At 33.1% G+C, this 20,323-nt stretch overlaps 2 protein-coding genes and 1 pseudogene across 8 annotated transcripts; 2 read left to right on the forward strand and 1 right to left on the reverse strand.

Annotated features, from left to right (window-relative positions):
- The window catches only part of LOC120252603, a 149,535-nt pseudogene that overhangs the window by 3,587 nt on the left and 125,625 nt on the right, over positions 1–20,323 (forward strand).
- Positions 4,342–6,671, forward strand: LOC120252577 (ABC transporter G family member 15-like). Of its 6 annotated transcripts, none has more exons than XM_039260766.1 (8): positions 4,342–4,561; positions 4,637–4,729; positions 4,972–5,199; positions 5,270–5,349; positions 5,745–5,918; positions 6,011–6,082; positions 6,159–6,277; positions 6,386–6,671. In XM_039260766.1, exons 2-8 carry the CDS (start codon positions 4,708–4,710, stop codon positions 6,399–6,401), a joined length of 711 nt encoding a protein of 236 aa, XP_039116700.1. In that variant the 5' UTR covers positions 4,342–4,561; positions 4,637–4,707; the 3' UTR covers positions 6,402–6,671. The 6 variants fall into 6 exon arrangements, with proteins under 6 accessions (XP_039116700.1, XP_039116701.1, XP_039116699.1 ...); XM_039260767.1 differs by having other exon boundaries at positions 4,975–5,199; XM_039260765.1 differs by having other exon boundaries at positions 4,342–4,729.
- LOC120252576 (disease resistance protein UNI-like) lies at positions 11,236–15,331 on the reverse strand. Of its 2 annotated transcripts, XM_039260762.1 has the most exons (4): positions 14,987–15,331; positions 12,295–14,756; positions 11,597–11,702; positions 11,236–11,491 (listed from the first exon to the last, which is right to left on the reverse strand). In XM_039260762.1, the coding sequence occupies exons 1-2, from the start codon at positions 15,200–15,202 to the stop codon at positions 13,947–13,949; spliced, it is 1,026 nt and encodes a 341-aa protein (XP_039116696.1). In that variant the 5' UTR covers positions 15,203–15,331; the 3' UTR covers positions 11,236–11,491; positions 11,597–11,702; positions 12,295–13,946. The 2 variants fall into 2 exon arrangements, with proteins under 2 accessions (XP_039116696.1, XP_039116695.1); XM_039260761.1 differs by lacking the exon at positions 11,236–11,491 and having other exon boundaries at positions 11,564–11,702.

Below are 20,323 nucleotides of genomic sequence, written 5' to 3' on the forward strand. Positions count from 1 at the left end.
ACTTCACAGTCTCCACTAACTCCACATGCCGAGGCATCCACCCATGTCTCTGAGGGCCAACATGAGGCAACAGAGGATCAATCCAATGAATCTAATAGCACTGGACCCCCGTGGTTTATTACTTCTGACAGTATGTAAGTAAATTTTATTTTTTTAAAATTTTATTTTGTATATATAAATTCCTCAAGAAAAGTTCCTAAATTTTATAATTAAATGTTTATTAATTTGACTTGTTTTTGCAAAGATTACGAAGTTAAAAAAGCAATACATGATTTGGTCCAAGGCCACTACAAAGAACCATTGACCGGATGGGGAAAAGTGCCTAGAGATGTGCGACAGAGAATGTTCACAGCTTTTAGGGTAAATATCATTTAATTAATTAATGTATTAATATCATTTAATTAAATATATTGTTTTACTATTAAAAAAATATTAACGTAGTTAATCTTTCTTTCTTTAGGGTATTTACACATGGGAGTCGCAGCATGAGTCTATGATATTATGTCATTTCAACCATGAGGCGAGTGAGTGGTTGAAAAAACATTTGTACCTTGCTCGCACGCTTTACAAGGCTCCTCTTGAGTGGATGGCCCCTTCGGTTTGGGAGAATTTGCAAAAATATTGGGGGTCAGAAGAGTTCAAGAAAATAAGTGAGCAAAACAAAAGAACAGAGCAGTATATGGAACTTCTTTGATTGTAATCTATCGGGGTGGATCTGTCAGCACTGCTGTACACCGCCTCAGGCTTGTAATGTCCATATTATATGTAATTATTATTATTATTATTATTATTATTATATTATTTATGATTTATTTAACTCTTTAAATTTTTTTATTATGTTATTTTTTCAAATTGAAGAATTGGGTAGGGCACCGACACCGAAAGAATGTTTCATCCGCACCCATGGGAAGAAGGATGGCACTCTCGAGGGTGAGCGTGCTACACAAATTGTTGTAAGTATACTATAATTTCCTCAAGAAGTTAATTTTTTACATCAATTTGTTAAATTAGTGGTTTTTTAGTAATAGTTTCATCAATTTATTTGCAAGCAATTACATTGATTGTTCAAGCAAGGATTTTGTTTTTGTGAAGGCTATATCCATTTATATATTTTTAAACATTGCAATCTCTCACAATATAAGCTTATTTATTTATTTGCATCAATTTATTTGATTTGTTATATATATAGATATATTACTTTCATAGGTTACTTTAGACATTTATATAATATTTTTTTATTAATTGGATCTAATTTTTTATGGATGCAGGAACAATTTGATAAAGCCCTTGCAGATAAGCGTGATCAAGGGGAAGATGAAAATTCTATCAACCAAAATGAATTATGGGACATCATTGCTGTCGGAAGTCGTAATAGAGTGTTGGGAAAGGGTAATATAAGTAGGCAAATGTCTTCAATCCATTACAAGCCACGTTCGGGGCCTTCTCAATCAAGTGGGCAACTATATGACCAAATTAAGGAGTTGCAGGAAGAGCTTGCTAAAACCCAAGCTAAGCACAATGCAATGCTTGCCGAGCATGATACGATGCGAGCCGAACATGATGCGATGCGGATTGAGTGGGCTCGTCGTGAGTCATTTGAAATGTCATTGCTTGTAGCACTTAGGTTGAAGGGCATTGACCTCTCCAATATGCATGTTGCTACTCTCACACGATCTATCCCTAGAGCACTAACAGTGGAGGCGCAATCGCATGTTGATGAGCATTCTCCAACAAGAAAAAGGCCTCGCACCACACTCGTTGCCGACAACACTCTTGATGGCCCGAATGATGAAGAGGATATATGTTAAAGCTTACGTTGAGTTTTTTCTTCTTGATGTTGTTGGTGTAGAAGTTAGTTTCTCTTCAATTGGTTGATAAAGAAGATGAAGCAACAATGCAAGCCATAGTTCACTTCAATTTATTTAGCAACAATTCATTCTAATTGATGAGCAACAATTCACATATAAACCCACACAATTAAGACATGCTAGGGTTTAATAGTTTCCCAGGCTTTGATTTTACCATGTTTGTGACTTATTTGATTATAATTGATGAGCATACTCTTCTCCCTCTTGATGCTTCATATTGTATTTGTTAGGTAGTTTTTGAGACATTTGATATGGACATTAATATAATTATTCTTACTGTTAATTGATATTGCCAGGGATCTCATGGATTTATGAAGACAAACAAATGGTGGGATACTATTGGAGCTTTTATCAACATTGAAGCATCTGGAAGTGGTGGTCCTAGTGTGAAGCAATTGATTGAAGTGTATGCTCTGTTGTTTTTCTTTCATTATGAGACTGCAAAAATGGCAAGTCAAGCAAATGCGGATTAAGAAAATAGTTAGTTTATGATTAAATATTTATATTTTGGTCATCTAATCCAAGGAAAAGCCCATATGACCAATAGCTTAGCAATCAGATAGTTTCCAAGTTTCAAGAGTGAACTAATTCCTTTTTTTAATAGCATTCCATAAACTTCATAACATCTAATAGAATTTCATCTATTATTCCATAAAATTTATAACATCAAATGGATTTTCATCAATTATTTTATTGAAACTTTCCAAGTACTTTGTTAAATTTAACTAGCAGGCAAATCAGCATTATCTTAATCTTCTACTAGGGCTTCATTTGGAAACTTCCATTTCCGGTTGCTAGCGACTATATTATAATTTTTTAGAAAATAACTACCAAATCTAATCTGCATGTTTTTAATCTTCTACTCAGAGCTTATATATGTTTTGTCTTAACTTCAAGTCCTTTTTTATTTTTATTTTTATTTTTATTTTTTATGGTTCTGTCTTCCATTGCAATTTTTTATGGTTCTTCCTTTCTCACCTTGAAGTTGTACTTTCTATAGAATCAAAAGTGGAAATCATCAATTTATAACTGTTCATGTCTCAATGAGTGTTACTATAATGACAGGATGTGATCACATACAAAAATGGAACAGAAAATGTATGAGTTGGGTATTTTTTATATAAATAATAAGTTATCTGAAAGTTCTTTTGGGGAAACATATATTAATTAGGTGAAATAAAAATGCATGCAGTTTCTGTCAAAATTAGGAGCTGCAGACATGGCAGGAGAAATTGGGATGATTTTCAACATCCCACAGCCTTTCACAATACGTACAAAGAGGCTTTCTCAGGTTGTGAGAATCAGTCATCGGCATTTCACTCAAATTGTTCAACCTTGCATTACAGATGGCCAAACTATTGTCTCCAATTTTGTTCAGGTTCTTCTTGTTCTAATTTCTCAATATATAATTAATTGAAACAAATGCTGATTAAAGATTAATGCAGAAGGTTTTGATTTGCAGTTTCTCAAAGGTCTGAAAGAAGAAATTCTTGAAGAAATATCATTTGTCATAGAATTGCTGGAAGACATGAATAACATGGTAATTATTATTATTAATATTATTTTTGTCTCTTGATGTCTGTGAGCATTTGAGTTAATTAGTAATATGATTGTCTAATCAGAATCATAAACAACCTGGTGAAGCAGAAGAACGTGAGGCAATAAATCCAAACATGAATGGTGATGCACAAACAAAAGGTTCAGACTTTATATACACAATCCTTATTGGAACATATTTTATAATTCATGCTGATAATTATTACATTAATGAAGTATATTTCATTTAACACATTGCACAAATCAAAACAAGAGATTTACAACAAAATAAAATGTTAGACATTGTTGCAGTGAGATACAATAAACATCCAATCAAACTTCTATAATAGTCTTCATCAATTTTATCAATGTAGTCTTCCTTGCTTAGCGCCTTTTTTTTTATTAGTTCACTTGTATTTTTTTTTTAATTTTTCATGTCCTCATTGTAAAATAATAAATAAATAAATAATTAAGAGTCAAATCTTTTTAACAAATTAGCCAAGCAAGTAAAGAATTGAATTTACATAAAGCTTGGAATTTTTTGAAAAAAGACTTTGAAAAAATTGAAAAAAATTGATTATTAGCTATTAAATTCTACAATGCCACATCCCCTTCTCCATTGTGAAATACCATCCTTGGATAATCTAGAGATTTTCTTGTCTAGAGATTCAGGTATGGAAAGCTTTGATTTTTGTTGATTGAAATTGTTTTTCAAGATACTAGGCTTGGGGTTATGGTTACTAATTCTTTGAATTTGTTTGCTTGACTAAGGGTTCTAGTGTACTCTATCTGTTGTCACTGGTAATATTAATTTGTGGGCAAGGCTATGATTCTTGGGAAGCTTCTCTTCTTTTTGTTTTCTAATGTGAAGAAGAAAGATAAGAGAAAACCATTCATGGAGAGTAGAGAGCGAGAGAAAGTTTGGGCTTTTAACAAATCAAGATAGAATTTGTTTTCTCACAAAAATTTGTCCCCTCACTAGATAATTCCTATGAAGTGAAGTTTATATCTAACCTTTTTTAGCAAGTTTAGATGCAAAATAAGACTTACAGGTCTGTAGGCAACCCAAGTCTTAAATATCAACTCACAGGACTGTAGCCAAGTCCCAACCCAATCTGAAGTCTCTGTGCACTCTTGGTTCAGTTACTGCCAATAATGTAATTGTTCATCTGCATCTATCTCTTTCTTCTTGTGATGTATTAGTACTACATTAGCCTTCTTTGTTTGAATAGGATGGAAGGGAAAAATTACGCCATGGACAAAGAAACCTCCATCTTTTGTTGAAACCAGAATTATCAAACTTATGTGGAACTTTAAGGCTTCCGGTACTCATTTTCCCTATATGTTGACATTGTAAGCTAGATTAAGGTCAGATTATATATGTTTGTTGCTTTTGCTCTTTATGTATGTGGATGTCAAGTGTCTGGTTGAAAAGCTTCTTGAATATGTCATGAATAACCACCTCGTTGTTCGAGATCCTGAGACTATTTTGCAGGCATTGAAAATATCGCTGGTTAGAATTACTCTCATCTGCATTTTCACTCTCATCACCTCTGCTATTAAATAGTAGATGACCATGGAGATGGGTTTCTTGGGTTGGGGAAGATGGAGGAGGCGAGCTCTGCCGCATACTTGGTCTGGGAGGATCTCATGGCTGTGCTGCCCAACTATGGCAGTCCAAGGCCAACAAAGAAGCTGCTCCAGGGCCTCAGTGGGTATGCGGCTCCCGAACGGATCATGGCCATCATGGGACCCTCTAGATCTGGGAAGTCTACGCTTCTTGATTCATTGGCAGGTTTGGGGATTTTGCCTTTTTTTTTGCTGATTATTTTGGGAGTTTGGTTTGATTGGTGGTACTAGAACAGGTAGGTTGGGGAGAAATGTGGTTCTCACTAAGAAGGTGTTGCTGAATGGGAAGAAGAGGAGGCTTGATTACGGTGTTGTGGTAGGGTTTCTAATTTATTCAAGTTTTTTTTTATTTGTTTTGATGTGGAAAAGTGCTCGCCTTGCTTGTGTTTGATTAAATGCTTTGAGTGAGTAGTGTGAATATGGAATTTGTTTACATGGAATTGGGAAGATTATAGACAAGACTTAGCATGAAAATGGTCTAAGAGTGAAAATTGAGAGAAAGTTGGGTTTTTTTAAAAAAAAAAAACTGGAGTTGGAGCATACCCTTTGGTTTATCTTTACTGCATAAATCATAGCATTTGTTCATGGTTATTCATAGCATTTGTTCATGGTTATTCTTACTCAACTCAATTAACCAATCAATTTTCGCGGCCCATTTAACTTTTGAACCATATTGTCTTATGTAAATTAGAATCCTTCACATTGATGCAGGCTTACGTGACACAAGAAAATGTTCTACTTGGGACTCTGACAGTCAGAGAGACCATCACTTACTCAGCTCACTTGAGGCTTCCTTCCACTATGAGAAAGAAGGAGGTGCAAGCTGTAGTGGAACGCATCCAAAAGTTTATCGTGCCACCAGATGTTCCTCCTCTCAAATGTAGAGTGAGTTTTATGCTTCTGACCAACCTTCATGCTTTAAAAGAACAATTTAATTATATGAGAATAGCATTAATCGATCATAATTGTCATCTCAGACTTATGGTTGCTATTTATGTGACATTTGGGCAAACAATGATGCTGTGAGAAATGTTTTGCACATCCAGAAGGTATATTAATTAGAGGTAGCCTGATGCTTATACCATTTCTGATTTGTGTTGCTGAATTGTGGTTCATACAAAGCAGGGAACTGTGCCGGAATGGATCAGATGCAATGATTATTTGCAGTATGCTAATGATATTCTGAGTAGTGTAAAATACCAGTATAAGCTCACAAGCCAAGGTTATCAAGCTCTTGTTTACAGGTGAAGGTAGATCTACTGGCAAAACATTGCTTCTCTTCGTTGAATCATCGAATTATAGTTACTAACACCAGCTGATGAGGGGGTGGCTATATGCATTCAATTATGTAGGGTGCTGGTCACATAGCTCCAGACTACAAGCCAAGGAAGAGCCTGGCTATGATTAAGAGATGGCTTTCACACCAACCACTATAGTTTTTTTTTTAATAACAGATGGCAAGTGTCCTTTACTTAAAATTTTTGTTCTGCAAATGTTATCATCCTGGATCTTGTTTGTTCCCCAGCAACAAGGCTGCAATACTGAATTTTAATTTTGCATGTGGAATGGAGATTTAATGTTGTTTTGATACAAGTGTTTGTATAGTTATACAACATGATTTCCAATGTATATGTAGGGCATCTATATGTATTGTTAATTCAATAAGATGATTTTTGTTTGGTAATTCAAAATTTTTAACTAGTGCAATTAAAAAAATTAAATTAAATTAAATTAATTTCATATAAATTATTTTTTTCACATATTAAACAAAAGCGTGCCGAAAGCTGTAACAAAAAAGTTTTATTGAAAACTGTGCCAAATACCATGAAAAAAAATTAATATATAAAATCGTGCTAAAAATCGTGCCAAATATTGAACCAATAAAGCAATGCCAAAATAGTGCCAAATGTAGAATCAAAGTCCGTGCCAAACATTAATGGCAATGGTTGACACAATAGTAAAAAATCGTGCCGAAAACAGTGACAAAGTTTGGCATGGTATTAAAAAAATGGTGCCAAAATGTATTTGTGACTAGTGTTATAGGCACGGTTAATTTTTGGTGCCAAATACAGTGCCAAAATCAGTTTGGCACTGTTTTTAATCCCATTTCCGTGCCAATTTTACCGTGCCGATTTATGATTTTTCTTGTAGTGACGGATGATCTTCTGATTGTTCACTCTATCAAAATTATGCCTCTGCCAAACTTCTCCACCTCTCAATTCAACTTGAGAAATTGTTAAAGCTTCTTCAACATTGTGAAATCAAAAAATTGATCCTTAGGTTGTTGGCTCTTTTAAGAGGATGATGACCACGTCTCACTATCACTCCAAATCCTCAGGGAAACTCCATGCATCTAGAACACAAAAGAAATTAAACTCTTTCTTTGAATTGCCATGGCCTTCATTTTCCACCCTAGCTAGCAACACATTTGCCGACACCATAAAAATTTTTAAAAAAAAACATGGGAAAAATAAAATCAAAACACCCACATCAGAAATGTGTCATAAAAATATAGGAATATTCAATCCCAAGCCCAAATCCAAATTATAAAATATACTAATGGATATTAGAACAATTACATTTAAAGTGGACAGATCTAACCATTCAACCAGTTAATTACTCGATGTTGACATATGATAACATGTATAAAGTGGTCCTCCCTCACTACAAGAAAATTGACTTTTTGCAATGACCCATTGCCGTCGCAAAAGATTAATTGCCGTCGCAAATGCTCTTTTGCGATGGTATCTCACCGTCACACGCCGTCGTATATGCTTCCATCGCAAAAGATACCGTTTGCAACTCACCGTCGCAAATGATACATATTGCGACGGGGAAAGGCCATCGCAAAAAATAAGATGTTTCATGGCAAAAACATTGACAATGCGACGAACATGGCGACGACTTTTTGCAACAATATTAGGCCGTTGCAAAATCATATTATTTGCGACCAAATGTGGTGGTCGCAAATGACTATTATTTGCAACGACGGGATGGGCGTTGCAAAAGGTTGTATGTGCTACGAAATGATGGTCGTCGCAAATGGGTATTATTTGCTACTCGATTGTAACCGTTGCAAATGGGTATTATTTTCAACAAATTATGAGCTGTCGCAAAAAGAGTATTTTTCTTGCAAGTATAATTTGCAACCAAATTATGTCCGTTGCAAATACGTTTTTGAAAAAAATTCAAAGAGATCTACCCCTGCTTTTTTTATGCTCTAGTATTACAATAGAATCTGAATTTTATAAAATAAACATACACAACATCAACTCCATTGCTATTGAACATTTACTCAATTGAAAACAAAAATTCAATGATAGGTCAAAATCTAAGAAATTAAAGTGTTATGAAAATCTAAAAATTAAACATTGAGTCACTAAGAATTTAAGATATCGATTCAATGCAAACTAAACATGTTCAAAAAAGTAAAAATTTTCAATCATCATCCTCTTCATCATCATCGCCACCACCATCAAAAAATTTGTATTAGAGATGAAAAGAGAGAAGGGTAAATCTCAATTTATTCTTTTTGGTTGGTCAAAACAAGAACGTAAGTATGGATGTAACTATCATGAATTTTTTTTTTTTTTTTTACAAAAAGGATGAATCAAAAAAAATTTAAAAAACCACGAAAGTACAACAGAGAGAAACAGTAAAAAGACTGAAGAATGTCATCTATTTTAGAATTATTTATTTTTTATACTATTTTAAAATCCTTGTACATGTATGATTAATGCATAATAAAGTTTAATGGAGAATAATATAAAATTGTGATAGAAACATCACCTCATGAATACTAGCTTCTACAAAAGTCCCATTTCTACTGCATTGCGATACTAAATTTTTTATCCTCCAGGATTGCCCTAGCTTGATGAGTGGGTTTGTGCTATCACACTAAATCCATAAGAAAACCTATTGCTCTTCGAATCTCTTCTGATCGGCAATTGGTTATTCGTCGCATCCTTCATTGTAACCATGATATTTCTCTAGCTCTGTTGGATTCTCGTAACCCTGCAAATTGGTGGTTTGAGCAGGATCTTTCTGACATCTCACATTTACTTCAAATCGCGGGAAATCCCTCCATGATCAACATTCCTTCTCGTTGGAACGGCCCAGCTTCTGCCCTTGCCATCTTTGCTGGGTCCAACCTCCACAATCTGAACCTCTTTTTGTCCGGCCGTGACCTGCCGAGGTGGATTATGAAGTCGTTTTCTGAGCATGGTTTTGTTTTTTAATTTTCTTTGTTTTCTTGTTATAGCTTGCTTCTCTTTTTGATGTGTCTTCTTTCCTCTTTGTGTTGTAATATTTGAACTCTTTGTAACTTTCTTTCTTCATTAATAAATTCAGCTCTCTGAGCTCTTTTCCCCAAAAACCTCCCTTCCATAGCTTTTACCACAAGCACATTTACTAGCACTTGCTTTTTTTTCTTTCATCTGCTAGAAGAAGAAAAGAAAAGAAGAAAAAAGCAAAAACAAAAAGCACAACACTAGCACCAAATATAAAGTCAGATCTGAAGGTCCTTCACTTTAAACCATTCTGCACATTCATAAAATTAAGGCATAATTACAAAGTTGGGCAAAGTCCACAGGTAATCCTCAGCAATGAGTAAATTTTTTGGGAGGTACCCAAACTTTGACCTTGTATCTTTTCGGTATCCCAACTTTGATTTAGATCAAAACGGTTACCAAGCTATGATTCTCTTTCACCGGCAGGCCACCCAAACAATTCCGGCCCAAATGTGCTGATGTGGAGGCCGGTTTTTACACACTCAGCCTTTGAAATCCAAGTGTCTGCCACGTCAATCTACCACATTAGACCACATCACCCAAATTGCCAGTTCAGCACAAATTAAATCTAAATGCTTTTCTCTATTTCTCTTCCTCTTCGTCATTGTCACAGAGATAGGGTGAGAAGAGTGGCCGGAGATGGTGGACAACCACGACAAGGGAAAGAGCGACGCGCTAGCGTTGTCCATGTTATGTAGGGTGAGCAAGGTTGCGATCTCCTTCCTGATGAGCAAGAGTGGTCCGCAACAAGATGGATTTGTCCTTAAAGTCGCCGACGAGGGATTGCTGGCAGAGGAGACAAAGGGATTAGTTGGTGGATTTGTTATTTGTTCATTATGTTGTTTTGGTGCCTTGAGGGATTATATTTTTGTATGTGTGTGTAATTTTGATGATGGGTTTGCGGGGATGTGCATCAAGGATTATTTGTTCGATTGTTGATGTTGTAGATGTGGTTGTTGTCTTGCAGAGTTTTTTTCTTTTTCGGCTATATTATCTTGATGTTTAGAGTTTGTGAAACATCTGCAGTTCTACTTTGATTAAATTGAAACACTCAAATTGGAGTTTCACAAAGTATTGAATTTAAATCAATACATCTATTGAATGTTCTCTGGTAAAGCAATGAGTCAAATTTTGTGAAAGATGCTCCACATATATATTTAATGGAGTGAAACTGCAAAAGCAATGAGACACTTAGTGAAACTGCAAACTCAGTGGAAAAAAGATGGTTCATAAAACATGTGTAAAAATTGCAAAAAGGAAGTTAACAGACATCTTCACCAGCGAGCTTTCTTCCGTTCAACTGGCGACCACTTGCATGCGACCACAAGCTTCTCTTCCTCGCTTACGACTAAGGCGAACACCGTCACCTCTTCTTCAGCACTCTTCTTGTTTTCGAAACCAAGCAATGAGGACTGTCTCCTTCTTTCATTCTCAAGACCGTACCTGTTTCTTTTCATTCTCAAGACGAAAAGAGGAGAAAGGGGCTTTTCTGGTCGACGTGGGCGAGCATTGTTCGACCCAGTGACTCTCCATCGGTCGACGTGGAATTACAGAGTGTCCCGACGTGGCGGACACTTGGATTTCAAAGGTCGAGTGTGTAAAACCGGCCTCCACATCAGACATTTGGGCCGGAATTGTTTGGGTGGCTTCGCGGTGAAAGAGAATCATAGCTTGGTAACCGCTTTTGATCTAAATCAAAGTTGGGATACCGAAAAGATACAAGGTCAAAGTTTGGGTACCTCCCAAAAAATTTACTCCCTCAGCAATATATATGTAAGCGAAAATAACAAATAAACAGCATTTTACATATAGTTTGAATATGTTCAGAAAGCACAACTTACTTGAAAATAGTTTGAATGAAAGATACAATCGAAGGATTAATGTCTTCAATCGATCAACTTTCAAGCCTGACTTAATTTAGAAAATACATAAGATAATAATGGTACACAGACCTTGAACTTGTAAAACCAAATAATAACATGTCTTCACACCGATATAAATAAGAAACCAATAAAAGTGTATTTAGATTTTAGAACTGAAACCAACAAGACAACAAACGCAATCCAAAGCATAATTGCACAGTAAATTTGGTAGATCACTGATTAACTGCAAAGAGAATTTGTAGTTCTGAGAAGCTTTTGAAGATGCAAAACCCAGAAAATTTAAGACCTGCCCAAGGATGGCATGATTTCTCAACGTTATAAGTTGCACATTGAATTTTAAAACAAAAAAAGAAGAAAAGAAAAGAACACCTTCTCCAAATAATGATCTTACTTGGTTTGAGCATGAGATGATCTCTAACTTGTGTCTACAAAAACAGGGAAAACTTAAAGACCTTTCATTCACTTCAACTAATCGTGCATGCATCAGTGTTCTCATCCTGCAAAGGCAAGAATATTCAGCAAATTAATCATTCATAATAAATTACTGTTCATGATTTTAGTTACATACTCGTACATATACTTCCATGCATCGAACAATGTCCATGTGTTTAATAATACTCCAAGTCTTGGTATTATAATGGGCGCATGCCAAACTATATAGAGTAGCTTTCAAACAAGATAATAAGCTATATATGGAAAGAGGCATGCATAGGCCAGAACAATAAATGCTCATTCCAAATTGAGATTGTATAGAGTTATACAGACCATGTAATAAATATTAAAACTCTTTATATTATAAGATGTTCCTTATATTATAAGAACTCATCAGCATGAATAATAAAAATGGACTTTATCATTAGAAAATCCTTACACTATGGTAATTGATTAATTCATAGAAAGTTATATTAATAACTAGAACAACAAATTTAAAAATGTGCATTGTTTAACATTCATGAATCCAAAGTACGTGCATGGGAAGAAAATGGAAATTAATAAATATATATATATATAGAATTGGTTTATACACAGGATATCAGGATTTGAAATGACTTGTTGAATTAAAGAATAAAAGAAAAGCATGAGACTTACCGAAAAAAGATCCAGCATATAGTACGATTGAGGCACATAGTGATATAGATGGTAATCGTACCATTGACATGTTGGTGAAAGGTGAGATGGGATGGTGGCATCATCCCATTCCAAGTTTTTCCACCATTTTCTATCGCAATCAATGTTGATTATTTGGCTGTTGTTGATGCCATGCTTGAATGGAAGCTTCTTAAGATTAGGACATTCATGCACTGAAAGCAGAGAAAGTCGAGGGAAATTCAAAGCGAAATTGCTTATGCTCACTAGTCTTTCTAACATTGTCAATTCTAAATTTTCCAGGCGAGGGAATACAGGGCCTTCCAAGACTTGTTGCATTTCTCTCTCATCCTCGACATAAAACAACGTTTCTTTTACTGCACAATTCTGTATGCGCAAATGAGAAAGGCATGGGAGATGCAGAACCCAAGCAAAACTGGCCAAATTACATTCACATATAAATAACTTCTTCAACACATGAAAATACTCTGCAGGCGATATATCTGGCCCCCAAGTAATACACTGCAGTTTTTTGATGTCATAGATTGTGAGGTTATTGAGATGAGTCCCACTTCCATTCATCACAATTTCCTTAAGTTGTGGGCATGATCTAATTTTTAGTTCATGCAAGGATCCCTGATTTTTGCAACTTAAAGTATCAAATGAAAGAGAGATCAACTTTTCCAAATTCTCTATATAAAGTTGAGTAGTTGGCAAACATGAGAGTTGTTCGAGAACCTCTTGTGATGATACACGCATTCCTATCGCTTTGATGTGTTTCTTCAAAATTTCTAACTCTTTCGGTTCTACCCATCCATGCGGATATAGGTCAACAACCTTTAACCTGTGTAATTTTGAAATGATACCATCCTTTATCTTGCCAAGCCCAATCAAATCTCTACATATCAGATATTGCAATTTATTCAAAGATACCAGCTGCATTGGAAGCGATGAGATGCCTGTGCATGAAACATTTAAGTATTGTAAATTAACCAAACATTTGATGTCCTTTGGAAGTTCTTTGATTCCAGATCTTGAAAGATCCAAATATTTCAAGTTTGGCACTTGTAGAGAAAATCCTTTAGGAATTATTTCCAAAGAATGACTGTTTGCGATCATTAAACTCAACAAATCAGAACACTGATGAGATAAAACTGGCAAAAGCTTAATGCCGTCAATAATCACTTGCTTTGCATCTCTCCAATTCTCTGTGTCATTTGTTGATATTTCTGCTGATCCATCATATTTTTGGACTATCCATCCACAGTCTGATGCTATCCACATTGCCATGTCATAAATTACATCATGTAAGTGCACATCACCATAATCGGAAAAATACAGTAAACATGATTCCTCTAGAATCTTGAGGATAGATTTTGCTTCCTCATAAGCTTCTTGTAGATTGACAAAATCACTAAGCAGGCCTAACCCCATCCAAGATTCTAAAAGTTCATAGTTAGATTTCCCTTGCAGCATGGATGTAAACAAGAAGCACTTTTTGACATTACCCGGTAGATTATCATAACTGAATTTCAAAAAGGGAAATAATGATTCCTTCACGCCTTGAACTACTTTTATATTTGATTGCCTTAGTGATGTCAAAAGACCTCTCCACTCATCAACAGTTTTTTTGTTTGACATGGCCTTCCCAAACACTATGAGACGAGGGGCAAACCACCACACTTCTCCATCACTTGCCATGCTATTTCTTTAATCTCTTTATTTGACTCAATAACAGCCAGATTAACATTAATCTTGAAAAGAGCCCATGCTTCACGTGGTTCCAAGCATTCCACTTTGATGATCTTTTCTCCTGCACCACCCATCCGGGCACACACATCTTCAGATCGAGTAGTGAAAATCACCTTACGCTTCACAGTGTTGTCGCCATTAGGATGGGGAATTCCAAGATTACCAAGATCTATATCCTTCCATATATTATCCAAGAACAATACAAAGTTCTTTGTTTTTAGGAAATTTTCAATGTCCTTTTTATTTGCAGGAGGAGCCAATTTCAACTCTTTAGCAATCTCTTCTCTAAGTTTCTCCAACTGAATATTTTGCGAAGCTTCAATAAATAACAGATGATCGAATCCCATGTCCGGATAATCTAATGATTGGTAGATTTTTTTCAAGAGTGTAGTCTTTCCTACACCCCCCATGCCCCATATGCCAATCATTCCAACTGCTTCATCTGCTAGATAACTGCAAGCAACCTCAAGATTGGAGCTGATTTTCTCTCCCACTGTTATGTATGATTCAGTGACTGGTTCAGGAGGCTGTTGCTCTATGAATGAGACTTCTACATTTTCATCTTTTAACTGAGTTATTTCATCTAATAAATTGATCGCACTTCTGCTAATTCTATACCTTGAAAAACAATTTAGACAACAAGGGCCTTGAACACAACAACCGTCGTTATATTCATTCCATAACTGGTTTACCTCATCATCCTTTTCTCCAACCTATGCGAAAACCAATTCAAATTAACAGTGTTAAAAATCTTCCTGGGAGCACATGCAACTTTTACTTTTCTATATTATATCAAATTGAAAAGCCTAAACCAAAGCATAAATTCTATGATATTATATAAATTATCTTGATTTAGAGATAACCAATTAAAAGAAAATTGATAAAAGATAAAAAGATAAAAGGGAAGGAATAGGTCAACGTAGTACGGTACAAGAAGCTTCACCTTTTGAAGCCAGCGTTGAAGTTGATTGTCGGGTACTTTCCTCTTGTTTTGAGTATCATGGAGCTCTTTCTCAATATCCTTCTTCTTCGCTTTGAGATCTTTCATGGCGTTCTCCAAATTATTAAGTTTCTTTTTGGTGCGGAACACATAGCTAATGTCCTGACGCGTAACATAGCTTTGAATGCAAGAACACAAACAACTCACTGGATCCTGCATATTTCTCAAAATCAATACAAGGATTGAAAACACAGAACCAAGCTCTCTCTCTCTCTCTCTCTCTCTCTCTCTCTCTCAAGCTAAATGCAAATATATTCACCCTCACAAGCACTGTTATGATTTATGACTTCATACTTCATACAAATGAGATTCAAACTTGTTCCTCAGATCTAAAATTATAATGTAAATAAATACATAGATCCTACAGTCTTATCACTTACGGACATGTGCGTGGGCTCCAGCCTTATGATTTTAAAATGGGCGCGATTTACGTGAAGTGAGATGGGCGTAATTAATGTAGTTACCAATAATTTGATAACATGTGTCCCATAAATGAATCAAATATGACTCCCCATTACCAACATAACCTCATCTCTTGTTACCTGCTGTGGGCCCTATTGAATGTTTTTTTTTTTTCTAAACAAAACCAAATCAAAAGAAGAAGAAAAATTTCGTGGGAGATGCACACATTCTTTTCATCTTCTGTAACATATAGTATGTACCACCACCCAAACAAATCTCCATTGCTTCCCCACAGTACAAGCATAAGTCATTGTTAATTTGTTCCATATACTCTTCTTTCCTTTTCTTTTTCTTCTCAAACACAACGTTGGAAGATAAATGGAAAATTCTTAGGGTGCATTTAGTTCACAGAATAGAAATAGAATGAAAATGAGAATGGCACTATAGGAATAGCAATGAGAATAAAAACTGGTTGAAAAAATATTTCATTGCGAATGAAAAAAAATAAGAGGGAAGTCTGAAAGTGTGACAAAATTATTTTTATACCCTTTATACATATAAATTCAATTACATATAATTTATGATAAATAATTTTTTTAGAAAATATTATGATTATTATTAAAAATAATTATTATAATTAAATATTTAAATTGAATGTCTCATTTTAATTATTATTAATTTTAATTATTTTAATTAAAATATTTAAATATTGATTTTTATATAATTAAATCTAAACAAGCAAAAAGTGTTGCTACACTTTAATTATTAAAATTAATAATTTTAATCAATAATTTTTATTTAACTAGACATACATGGACGGAAAAGTGTAATTTTAATAATTTTAATTTAATTAAATCTTTTTTATGGTTAAAAATGTCATTTTACTTTTATTATTATAATTATATATAAATATAATATAATTTTCATTTTAATTATTATTTAATTTAATTATTATAGTTAATTATTTAATTTTATAACTTTTATTAATTAAATATTTAAAGGAGCAAAATTATCATTTCAAAAGTTAATACTATTCATTCATTCCCAAACAGTACCACTACTCATTTTCTACACATCCTATTCCCATTCTAAAATGTTTATTACCTTCGTCCAAGCATAAAAAATTCATTGAAGACATTATGTGACTATGAACTCTGACATTAATGCCAAGAGCAAGAGTCATGTTCACTCAAAGATCCTCATGTAAAACTCTTGTGTTGAGTACTTGTATCATTATGGCTTGAAAGCCGCCGACACCTGACTATGAACTCCAACAATGCTCAGAGCAAGAAGCATGTTCTCTCAAAGTGAACTGAAGTTTGAATATTCCCAAAATGTTTATCTGTTTTTAAACTAGCTATTTTTTAATCTTTTCATCCACTAACTAATATTTCTCTTATGGCGTAGGATGGGGAGTCACCGGGGAAGGAGTGGCCACCCCAAAAAGATTAAATAGATAGTAATGAATGTTAATAAAACAAAATAATATTAATGAGTTGAAGAATAAATAAATTTATCATAGGTAGATTGGATAAAAAAAGAACAAAAAGAAATATATGAAGAGGCAGGATTTTTTTTTAAGAAGGGAAAAAGTATATAAATCATAAAAAAAAAATTAGTGAAATAATTGTCAAAACCGGTGAAATGATAGGCTTCCATACCAATGTTTTCAGATCCGGACTAGACCGGCTGGTCAGACAGGATTGACCTGGATCCAGCCTTAAAACCGGTCTGGTCCAATATATAAAACCTGATTTTAATAAAAATCAAGATTGAATCAGTAACCCACCCGATCAGACCGATGACCCGGTGGGGTTATCAGCCCGGGTTTGCACAAATTTTTTTTTTAATTCTTATTTTATTTTATAATATACTAATGTTTGGGGGTTATACTGTAAATTTATAAAACTAAGGAAGGGAGAGACCGGGGGAATATTTTTATGTTTCTTTTTTATGGATTTTTTAGTTGTTTATTCCCTAGTTGAATATTTTTATTTTTTAAATTAATTTTGTACTAGTTTATTTTTATATTATTTGGTGTATTTCACATTTTTAATGTGGTGTACTTCAATATTTGTTTATGTAAAATACTTGCTTAAAATTTTAAAAGTCATGTTTTATTATTATTTTTTTATTCTTTGTTTTGTTTTGAAAAAGTGGATAAACCACATTCATTAAAATAAAAAGGAACCAGTACAAAAGGAGGCAAAGATGGAGTCGAGGCTCTACAAAAGAACAACCCCTATAGGAAAAGGATCCCAGAGGGGTACAACAGCCGGAAGACTAGATCTCACCCAAGCTGGGGGCGCTCAAGGTGCCTCCTCGCTCAGCGTTGCGATGAGACATAAACTAAAGGCTACGCTTGACCTTTGCTAGTAGTTCCTCAATTTTTACCCTCTTAGCTTCTGGAGCTGCAAAAAACCACAAGAGAACCATACGCTTAATTTTAAGAATCAGAGTAATAGTCGAAAGATAATTAGCAGTGAAAATGCGTGCATTTCTTTCAATTTTTTATTCTTCACGATTTGATTTTTTTAACTATATATAACTAAAATTTAAATTATTTTTAATAAAAAAAAGTTGACCCCGGTTTTATTCTGATTCAACTAGGTCGATACCCTGACCCTTAATCTTTTGTGTCAATGCCTGATCTGGGCTGAGAACTTTGTTTTGTACAACTATTTCAAAAGCTTAAAGTGATTGGGTTGGTTCTCACTTAGCATAAGGACAAAAATGAAAATTCAATTCAAATGGAGAGGAACTGATATAAAATATTAAAACTTTCAATGGTTTATAATTAATTTTTTTATAAAATAGAAACATTTATGTGCTGTCTTCCTCACTTTGAAACAATCCACTCAATATACACTCAAGTGCTGTCTTATTGCTTTTAAATAGGACATGCATGGAAGTTTTGAACAATAATTTGTCTCGTCGTGTCACTCTAATATCAATTGAAAATAGTTCAATCATGTGATTGGGGTTTAGGAAGCAATAATTTTTTCCAGTCACTTGCCATGCAGTTGATGGTGACGTCCACCATGGCCACTATAGCGTTTGCCACTAAATTAGGCTTTGTGAGCAACTCCAACCGGCGTTTGATTTGGCGTAGAATTGCCAAATTTGGTGCAGAATTTGATCTAACCCGGCACTAAATTCTACGCCAAATTTGCAGAATGCTACAATGATGCGCAACATGTAGCGTACTACTGTAGCAGCGATGTTTCTTTATTTTATTATTTTTTTTTTATTTTTTTCTGTTTTCATTTTGATTTTTTTTTCTTTTTTTTTCAGTTTTATTTTTTGTTTTTTTTATTTTTCATTTTTATTTTTTTGTTTTTTCATTTATTTATTTATTATTTTTTTTTTGGTTTTTCAGTTTTAATTTTTTGTTAATTATTTTTTATTTTTTTAGATTATTATTTATCTTTTTTTATCCTTTTTGATGTTTTTAAGTTTCAGTTTATTTTTAATTTTTCAGTTTATTATTTTTTTATATTTTTATTTTTAGTTTTAATTTTTCAGTTTATTTTTTATCTTTTTTTATTTATTTTTTATTCTTTTATAAAATTTATATTTATAATTTATATTTTAATTTAATTAAATAATTTATAATTAAAGTTTGTATTTTTTAATTAATAAAAAATAAAAAATTAACGTCAACTTAATGTAATGTTATGTTTTTCACTGATGGTGCTTGTTTGTATGTTATGTTTTTATTAAGTAATTAATGTAATGTAATGTAATGTTTGTATTTATATTTGTAGTTTATCAATCAAATTTTATATTTAATAAATATTTATAAAAAATTATAAAAATAAAATTTATATTTTAAAATAATATAATATTTAAATTCAATGGTTAAAAGTGAAAAAATTAAAGATGATTAAATTTATTACTAGTATGAATATAAAAGTGTGAAGTAAGAAGAATATTCTTAGAATATTCTATTTTAGAGTTAAAAATAGAGATGATGGTTGGAGAATTTTTTTACTGTAGCAGCTGTATTTTTGTGTATTGAAGCGTCAAATATAGAGTTTTTGGTTGGAGATGACCTGAGGTGAAAAGTTGATCTGTCAGTTTTAACGCTCGTCTCCCCCACCTCCACCACCTAAGGCTAAAACTTAAAAAAACTTTTATACTGTATTAAAATGTACCCACCCCACACCTAAAACTTAAAAAAACTTTTGTACTGTATTAAAATGTACCCACCAGCCACCAGTCGCCACCACCACCACCATCACCACCTAAAACTTAAAAAAACTTTTGTACTGTATTAAAATGTGGATAATATTTATGGTAAAAAGTTTGAATAATTTTTTAGTTTTTTTTATATATTAATCATTAAATTTTTAAAATTTATGATTTAATCATCTAATTTTAATTTTATTATAATTTGATCATATAAACATATGCCATTAACATCGATCATAAGTGGTGTATATCAATTTTAGATTTTTAATTTTTGTTATAATTTGATCAACTAAATATAGATTGTTAAAGGTGATCACACATGACATTTACTAGTTTTAAAAAAAAAAAATCACATAATATGTCACATATTATCATCATTAACCATGTATACTTGACTAACCAAATTGTAATAAAAACTAAAAATTAAATACCAAATTATAATTTTTTAAAACTAGATAACTGAAATAAAAACAAAAAATAAAAATAAAAAACAATTTAAATTATATATATATATATATATATATATATATATATATTTACAATATTTTAGTCAGTATTTGGTGGCTAAAAATATTGCTTTTTTTAATTAATTACTAAAATATGTATTTTTTTAAAAATTATTTACCAAATTAGGCATTTTTATTTTTTTAATATTAAATTTTTAAACTTTTTAATAACTGTGGG

This window comes from Dioscorea cayenensis, chromosome 21, assembly GCF_009730915.1.
Source record: "Dioscorea cayenensis subsp. rotundata cultivar TDr96_F1 chromosome 21, TDr96_F1_v2_PseudoChromosome.rev07_lg8_w22 25.fasta, whole genome shotgun sequence".
NCBI classification, from domain to species: domain Eukaryota; kingdom Viridiplantae; phylum Streptophyta; class Magnoliopsida; order Dioscoreales; family Dioscoreaceae; genus Dioscorea; species Dioscorea cayenensis.

What these genes read in the sequence shown, in the direction of transcription:
- LOC120252577 (XM_039260763.1), top strand. Translation starts at nt 4,807, where the DNA reads ATGTATGTGGATGTCAAGTGTCTGGTTGAAAAGCTTCTTGAATATGTC. An exon ending in TTCCTCCTCTCAAATGTAGA is followed by an intron (nt 5,919 to 6,010) that starts GTGAGTTTTATG and finishes TTGTCATCTCAG; the next exon opens with ACTTATGGTTGCTATTTATG. An exon ending in ATGTTTTGCACATCCAGAAG is followed by an intron (nt 6,083 to 6,158) that starts GTATATTAATTA and finishes CATACAAAGCAG; the next exon opens with GGAACTGTGCCGGAATGGAT.
- LOC120252576 (XM_039260761.1), bottom strand. Translation starts at nt 13,992, where the DNA reads ATGGCAAGTGATGGAGAAGTGTGGTGGTTTGCCCCTCGTCTCATAGTG. An exon ending in ATATGCTGGATCTTTTTTCG is followed by an intron (nt 11,703 to 12,294) that starts GTAAGTCTCATG and finishes TTGCCTTTGCAG; the next exon opens with GATGAGAACACTGATGCATG.